Below are 9,251 nucleotides of genomic sequence, written 5' to 3'. Positions count from 1 at the left end.
CAAAGCTCTCAATATGAATTTAGTCTTATCAACATAATTATATTATTAGGGTCTAATTGTATAACCACAAAGATTAATGCATGAATAACAACATTTATGTTTCCGGTCAGCCAGGGTCCCATTAATGCATGATGTGTAGAGCACTGTTAGGTTGTTTACTTTCTCATTTTATTTTTGATGATATTGTCATTATTTCTCAGGGTTTTTTTTCTATGAAATATCTACGCATGCAAGGACATCACAGTTACATTTAACAATAATAAACTATAATGGTTTCAAACTGTGTTGTTCTTAGCAAAGGAACACACTGTACCCTGTTAACCAGACAGAAATCACACTTACTCAGCTCTTACAAGAACTAAAAACTTGTCTAAAGGTAGGAAGGTTGTATCAGACACTCTCTGACAAGGCCACGGTGATACTAACAAAGGTCAGTGCAGAGGGAACGAGGAACACAGGACAACAACACAAACCCTCCCTTACACTTTAATCTATTTACATACAGGTCACTCCCCTGCCCATTGTTCACAGTCCACCATCAATGTCTGGGGTGCGGGAGGGCGCTCCAAGCATGCATCAGTCCCAATATGCTAATACAGGAAGCAGCAGGAAGCAGTGGTATATATATATACATAGATGGCTACACCATATCAAAGTTATCGGCCCGGAAAGTTTGTGTTAAAAAAAAAAACTACTGTAAAAAATCCTGCATCAAAACCAACCAATTTTGTGTTCAATTGTGCATCTATTTTACATGATATCATGCAATACATTCATTTGCAAGACTTTCTCAAGTCCACTTTATATAGACAACTTTGCAAATTGGTTATTGTAATAATTTATTTCTCATTCTGACTATGCAAATCCTTCTAAATGTATACAAACTATAAATGACGTGCAAAAATATTTTATGTTTAAGTAGGTTTCAATAGGATATTGTGCATATTATTGATTTCTACTAGCAACAGAGCTATGGTGGGGCTCATTTGAACTAAACTGAAGTAAAACTAATTCAAAAGCTTTTTTATTTTGTTTGTTTTCTCTTGATTTTTTTGTTGGTTCCTGTCCCCTATAAAATAGGCAAACATTAACTTTATTTGACCTCCCTACTTTTAGGGATATGTGTCTCTGGCCTTTTGCATGATTAAGAGTTTTCGTTTTGGTAGTGACAATTTGAAGTTGCAAATTGTCTTGATATTATTGCTGCTTTTATTCACACCTGCCTTCATACAGTGCGGTCCTATAGGCTTCAGTTCCATTTACTTTACCTGCACACACATTCTCCTTATTGCAATAACACAAATGTGCCACAGCAGCCTGAAAGTGTTAGCATTTTGATAAACATATTTCCTTCTGTTTGAACAATGTACTGGGTGGGATCTCATTATCATAGATTTTCTTATCTTATTCCACCTTCAGTGGTCCCTAGAATTTCAAGAATGCAATGTCCACCTTAATCCCAAGAAACTGACAATTCTGCAGTGACAGAGATTGTAATAAAAAAAATGAATGTCTTAAAAACAGCAGAACTGGCTTAAAGACAATGAAACACTATCTTCTCTTGCCATCCTTACACCCTGATCTCAATCCTATTAATTACATAGCAATTAACTTTAAATAAATGGAAGCACCCCCAAAAGAATCATATTGAAATATAATTCATACCTTATACGGTATGTGTATGTGCCTTTGTCAATTTATTTCATTGGTAAGATAAATATACACATAGAGAACAAATGTATAATATATTCCTATATATTTATATTATATTTAATGTATATTACAAATATATGAAAACACAGACACACACCAATATATATATATATATATGAAGGTCTCAAAGTGTTTCCATTTGTTTCAACCTATAACTTCTCTTTTTCATTTCACGAACTGAAAGGTTATTTAGAACATGAGTTTTCTATATAAGCACAGTGTTTTAATAGTATAACATTAACATGTCATACTTGAGCCTCTGCAATACTCAAATGACATGTGTTGTACTATTAAATATTGTATTATATAACATAGTGGGTTCAGATTTACCTCATCACTACATATTACACCTATGTCACAAGGCCTAGTAACACATCATCAGACCACAGAGTGGGAGTGGATGGGTCTGTGCTCTTTCAGTCTGGTTCCCAAGAGATACATTATTTTTTTCTAATATGCTTCCTGTTCAGAGCATTACTGATTTACAATGCTGAATTTAGCACAGATCGGTTTGTTTTATAAACCAATAAACTGCACTTTGTCCAAGAAATATATTATTAAAGAGCTCTGCATTCTACAGCATGTTTACAAGCAGAATGATAACCAACATTCACACACTGCAGCTTTCATTAGAACATCACATCACATGGCATCACGTATGAACAAACTAATACTACTAATGATTCAATATTCAGCCTATATTAGTGCGATGGAGCAGTGCGAGCCTGGGAAAATGAAACAGATTCACCGTGCCGTGTGAAATTTTACAGCAGCATCCCAATCAGCGCTGTAATGCATTGCCTCTAAACACGTGGGAATACAAGCACGGTACCATAAACCCAGCGGCAGCCCAGGCAGCGGCAAATCTCGCGAGAGGACGAGCCCCACTTCATTCTTTTCTATTGTGAGAGTTTTCCGGATCTCGCGAAGTTTGCGAAGTTTCCCACGCCTGTTGTTGTGGCGTCTACCCTTTTCTCTCACTCTCTCTCTCTCTATCTCTCTCCCCCTCCCACCCCCTCTCTTGTCTTCTCAATCTCTTCCTCTCCCGCCCCCTTTCTCTCTCTCCCTCTCCTGCCTCTCCTCTCCGCGTCCGTTGTCTCGGCCGGGGCTCGTTTGGGCTGAGCGTGGATCTCGCGAGTGTTGGAGTTTGGGTGAGAGTTTGTGGAAGATGGCGCCTGTTGTGACAGGGTAAGTCTGAGATTCAGAGCCGATGGTGGGAGAAGAGTTAAAGTGGAATTAACTAATTGGAGTTGAATTAGATGCTTTTGTGTGAGCTGGGACAAACTGGCAGGGTCGGGCTTTGTAGACTCTTTTGTGGAGAACGGGGCTCTGTCTTTTCCCTCTTTCAAATGTATTGTGTGTATTTTCTCCCACTACTCCACACTCCTTTCTACTGACTGTTGCTGCACCGCCGTGTTGTGGGTTTTTGTAGTGAGCTGCTTGCACTGGAGTTCAGCTACACCGGGGGGGTTAGTACACAGGGGAACTAGAAAGCCTGGATCGAAAAAAATATATTTTCGAGAGACCCCCCCCACCCCCCCCCATCCCTCAACAATCAGCGGATTGAAAATTGAATCAGCGATGCCCCTTTTTAGATGTGTTGCTTTGTGTTGTCCAGCTCGCGTTTGTGCTTTTTTTAAAGTGCAGTGGTTGGTGTCTGTTTTCACTTTAGGTGTGTATTGGATGTGTGTGTGTGTGTGTGTGTTTCTGCCGCTGTTGCCCATGTTTCCTCAAACCCGTGCATACGTGTCTGCGATCACTGTTATGACATGTGTGAGCGCCTGTGTGTTTCTCGTTGTTTACTCCCAAACAACACCTTGTCTGCTCTCAAAGCGCATCTTCCCTGCTGTGCGCTGCGGACAAACGCACACCAATGCGGAGGGCAATTGGGGACAGCGGAGAGATGAGATGAATGCAGATTGGGGCAGATAGTTGAAATCGACAATCGTTAACTTTACTGCTTTTCTTCCCGATGTGTAGTACAGTGGACCACCCCGTAGTACTGACTGCGTCTTTGTATCTTGTTGGAATATCGCGATAGTACTTATAGTATTTGATGTTGCCCCGTTAGCTACGTGCACAACCTGGAAATGAAATGTTCATGTCTTCGGCTTTGTAATGTATTCCCACACAGCTACAGTCTGGTGTGCTTGTAACGTATTTTGAAAAAGTTGTTGTGCAAACTTTACTTTTCTGATGAGTTATATATATATAACTTTCTCTAATACGCCTTATGTCTTTTAATATTTCCATTATTTGGAAGTGGGTATAGCTACTTTACCAGGTTACTTTTTCTCTTGATGTCCATTTACCTATATTATCTATCTATCTATCTATCTATCTATCTATCTATCTATCTATAATGTAAACACAAATTGTATAAACTACATTATTGCTGATTTTGAAGTTTGTGTTGTTTGACATTCATCTTTTATTAAGAATTATTTCTAACCCACACAACCCAGTGTGCAGCAGTAATTTAATTTGGAGAGTATGTGTCTTGTTCCTGGATAGTGTTGCTGATTGTCTTTTATGCAGTATGAGAGGGCAGGCTGGCTGGCCACCTGTCCAGATGATATCTGTTTGGTTTTGGGTTAGAAAAAATATACCATAAGGGGCAGTGGTTAGCGTCAGTTTGACAGTTTGACTAAAGAAGATCAGTTTCAGTAGTTTTAACTATTCAAGCCCTGCTAGTTTTATACAAGCTGGTATTGACTTGAAAGCATTTTTTCTGACATCTTCCTTTATTTTTGTTTTTATTTATTTTCTATATCTGCACTTACATAAAAGGTATACGTGTACATCATTAATTTTAAATGTTAATCTTGTTGCATTCTTATTCCTTCAAATGTTAATACAATTTTCAATTTAAAACCTAAACAAACTAAATACTTGTTAGCTTTAAATTTAAATATACTGAGGACTGGAAATGTGTGGTGCACATAACCAAGATACAAATTATCATTACATACTCTGATTTTATTAACATCTCTAAAAGTCTCTTTTTTGTGACTAAGGGTGCTCTTGGAAGTACAGTAATGCTTCCATATTATATAGATTAAGTGAATAACTGCATAATTGTGCAGAACAATTTTCATGAAAATGTGCATATTTTCAGCAATGTCATGAGTATCTGGAAAAAGCAAACTAATAGGCTTTAGATGGTTAAACTAGAAAGTAGACAAAATGGGTACTTCTTGTTTTCTACATCTAGGCTTCATAGTGTTTTTTTATGTCTTTCACTCTTAGTTTAAAAAAAGCACATTGGTTTACTTTACAGTATGTTTTCTTATCAGCAGTTGGTGATACAGCAAGTTCTCTGAATGCATACAACTAATATAGAAACTCCCTTTCCTGGCTCCTTAGCAACAAAAAATAAATACCAAAAATACTAAATACAAAAAAATCCAGTGGCAGACAATGCAGGTCACTAGGAACTTAATTCATCCTGTGTGCAGTATTTGTCTGCAATGTTTTCATAGCCTTGATCCCAATTCAGTTGGGCTGTTATAATCAAAAAATGTGATTGATCACTTTTTCATGAGAGGATATCTAGTTAAAGGTTTTTGGATCTGGAAGTGCAGACTTTAGTTTTTATCTGAAAAACATTAATTGCTTTATATAATATCACAATATAAAATTAGAAATATAAAATTCTTGGATAATCCATGTGTTAAGCATTTAATTATTTGTAAAATGCCGTCATATAATTAATCAATAATTGTATCATTCCACTACTTCTTAGGCCAAACTAACCCATTACTTTTCAGTCCTTTAGTTTTTATTGTATTTGGTCCCCTGTTTCTTTCAATACTTTTATTGCCCTACACTTAGGAGTGAAAACCAGAGTGAAACCTTGACTTTTCAGAAACCCTCACTAGCCTAAGTAAAAGCTTCAGACAGTTGATGGAAATTACCGTTGAACACTGTCAGTAAGACTTCAGAATGAATAATTGTATGATTCAGTGCTGTGTTTCAGCACACACTAGTTTTGCCAGAGGGATTAAAAAAATATATATTAATTCAGAGCATTTTAGTTTATGTCTGAGTAAACTTCCCTCTTCGACTGTACCAGTAACTTTAAGATAGCCCCCCCCCTTTTGACATGTTCTGAGGTCACATTTACTAACAGTTCGCTTTTGCCTGTTAACTGTCTTTCATCAATGTGATATTTTCCCCAAATAAATTACTACTTTATATTCTTAAACACCATTGTCAATTAAAATGCATATTTTGAAAACAGTTTAAATGCAAGAAATCTTAAATACATTATTTTTGTTTAACTCTCTCTCTCTCTCTCTCTCTCTCTCTCTCTCTCTATATATATATATATATATATATATATATATATAATATTAATGTTATAGTTTACTAATGCATTATGTACAGCAGTGCTCTATAATGGAATATTTATTATGTCAGTTTCTCTTGGATTAAATCATAATAATTTTATTTACTATTGTTAAGTATACTTGTTTAACAGAGTTTTTCAGAGGTTTTTTTAACACTGATTTAGGCTGGAGAAAATTGTAAGAATTCCAGTTGAGTACAGACATGCATGTAAACTGTGAGTTGCCACTCACATTTTTATACAGTGTCTGTCAAAAGTGTACACAACAATATGTAGCAGTACTGACACAAGCTCGATGTTTTACATTTTTTTATTTATTTACATAAAGTGGCCTCACGGGGGGTGATCAGTGTTGTAAACAGAAGTTCAAAACAGGAAATTAGAATAATCTAGGCTACGAGGGAAATTGAATGGTACATTTAATGATGCTTTAACCAGTGAAGTTAACCCTGATTAATTGATACCCTTAATACATAAATTGAAATTTGGCTTGCTCGCTATCTCTGATAAATAATTAGTTCTATATATTTGAATTGGCTACCGTCCTCCCAAGATAGGTTGGCAGTGAATTCTACAAAATGCTGGTCATTTCTAAGTAAATGGACCATTCAATTTCCGTTGAGGATGTTCACTATAAGACTCTACTGATATAGTAGGAAATAAATATAATCCATAATATTTTTTAATAAGGAGACATTGTTTGATTGTAAATATGTCAGGCAATAATTAATTTTGTTTACCATTTATGTTTAATTATTAATTTAAACACCATTTATAAACACCTGGGTTTTTCGTCACAAAAATGTTTTTTTGCACATGAAGCGATTCATGTCATTAGCGTGTGCTTCCAGAATTGGTGACTGCCCTCATTACACTCTGGCTGTTGAGGGTACATTTAAATAGCATTGGAGAACAATACATTTAAATATGTGACAACTGGTCATATTCCTACAATCTACAGCATGAGTTGACTGAAGCATGTTTGTAGTGTTACTGTTAATAATGTAGCAATCAAAAATGTTACAACATTAGTAGTTGCCATTGTTGTGTACAGTAACCCTCCTCTTAAAGAAACAAAAAACAAACAAAAACAGTGCCGCTTCTTTTCCAAACATAGTCACAGACACACACCAGCAGAGGTTCAACAATACATGTGCTTAATATTAATTCACAATTATATGTTTTGATCTTTAGTCTGTTGCAGTCTTAGTGAGACTTCATAGGTTTTGATGCTTTAACCACTTCTGTTTCCCCTCAGAATACTTCACCCCCTTGTACGATATAAAGACACAACATTCTCGGATCATAACATATACTCCTTATGACTGTAAACATTTCTAACTGCCCTGCATCTAACTAAATCGTAAATTAATCTTTAACGCATTTGATCAGAAAGCTGATCATTTAATATTATTTATTATTAGTGTTTATTATTATTATTAATGACTGTGTTACCTATTAGATTTTGGAATAATTCTTAAATCATTTCCTGAGTTGTCAGATTGGTAATGTGACTCTTGTCACGTATTTTCTAAAGTAGTGTTCTTCAGAGCAATGGATTCAAACCGAAATCTAAAATATTTGACATATAAGTTATCTTTCAGTTGTTTCCTCCTAGTAAATATCAAAAAAGTGTGACTAACCCAAGATATCTTTATTCTTTTTCCTTCCAGTATCTACAGTGGCTTCTGTTTTTGGGAATCAAGTTACAGTGAGATTTTGCAAAGATAGTAGTCTTTTATACCATATTCTACGTGTCTTGTTTCACACTCTAGGTTTTGAGATATGGGCCTATAAGTGAAGAGTCTAGATGCAGAACAATCAGAGTCCTTTGGGTTTAAAAAAAACAAAACAAAACAACAATACCATCTGGCTTGTAAGTAATGTAAAATCCAAAAATGATATAAGTGTTCCCTTGACGGTTAGAAAGCATTAGTTGCATTGTTATTCTTTTGAATGGTGTGCTTTTAATTACATTTAAATTGCACTTAAACTCGAAATTTTCAAAATTACTTGTGGGCTAGCATCACACAGTTGACTAGTTAGTCGTATAACAAAGGAAGTAGGCAAGAAAACAAAAATATCACCATTGGGGGAAATAAATGACACAAATGGTCACATATCAGAAGCGAGAGGGGAAAAAAAAACAAATTAGTAATGTGTGGAGGAGAGAAAATTGAGAAATACGACCAAAATACATCATATCTACCATAGAGGGAGGCCCTCTTAGTCGTGATGGCAGAAGATCTGACAGTGAGCTGTAGTAGGCCAAGCAGCGGTAAGAAAAGGCAGTCAAATGGAGATTTCAAAGAGCCCAGAACCGAAAGAAAGAAAATGGCAGATCACAGAAAAACTTGTCTTGGTCATTGTTAATTATATGCATCAGATATCAGCTATTCATGGTAGAGGTTTTAATTATCTCATTCTCATTCTGACTTGTGGACATTGGTTATGGCTATTACAGTCACTGCACATCACTTTACAGAAACATGGCAGCTGAAATCAAAACTAACCGCAAACTGTAATGTTCCTTCATTTAATGAGTGTTAGAATGTTAAAATGGCAATAGTCTAGAAACATTGCAAGAACAACTGATCAGTGTTGTACTAACGAATCTGCAGAATGGATCTTAAGACATTAAAATCGAGCAATAAGATGTCCACCTAGAAAATGGAACAATGATAGTAGATTTTCTGTAGTGTCCTGGAAAATAAATGCTGGACACATCTTAAACCTTAATTTAGCAGTGGATGGGTAAAGGCCGATGATGATTCCTGTTACCCTAGATGGAGTGTAACTATAAATTGATATAGCAAGAAAACACAGGTGTACTCATTGTGCAAAACGCTTATTTTATTTGTTTGACTATCAATTTTGTATGCATTCAGTGATCTGTTTGGTGCAAAACAAGATAAGCTTATGATGCAAAACGTTCATACCAGCTGTGAAACATGTAAGCTGATCTGTTTTGTAATTAACTTACTTTTTCATCTCCCCAATATCAGGTATTCTTGCAGACTATAGGTTTAAACTCCCTAAACATTTCAGGCTGTTTTTGTAAGCTGTGCTTGGACATGTTGTTCTGAGTTTATGTGTGGCTGTTAGTATAGAAAACAGTCCTTATTACTTGTCACTTGAATAGCAGTGAGTGGTGTAAAGAATACATTAGATTTAAAACACATTTTGA

At 35.7% G+C, this 9,251-nt stretch overlaps 1 protein-coding gene across 1 annotated transcript in view; it reads left to right on the top strand.

Annotated features, from left to right (window-relative positions):
- The first annotated feature begins 2,761 nt into the window (after window positions 1-2,761).
- Window positions 2,762-9,251, top strand: part of rbpjb (recombination signal binding protein for immunoglobulin kappa J region b) — a 66,172-nt gene continuing 59,682 nt past the window's right edge. Inside the window, exon 1 of the mRNA XM_066719989.1 lies at window positions 2,762-2,901. Within this exon, the coding sequence (XP_066576086.1) occupies window positions 2,882-2,901 (20 nt within the window). The 5' untranslated portion in view covers window positions 2,762-2,881. The remainder of the gene's footprint in view (window positions 2,902-9,251) is intronic.

Source organism: Amia ocellicauda, chromosome 13 (assembly GCF_036373705.1).
Source record: "Amia ocellicauda isolate fAmiCal2 chromosome 13, fAmiCal2.hap1, whole genome shotgun sequence".
NCBI lineage: Eukaryota > Metazoa > Chordata > Actinopteri > Amiiformes > Amiidae > Amia > Amia ocellicauda.
The sequence above is the reverse complement of the archived record's forward strand: the minus strand, read 5'-3'. Positions and strand labels throughout refer to the sequence as shown.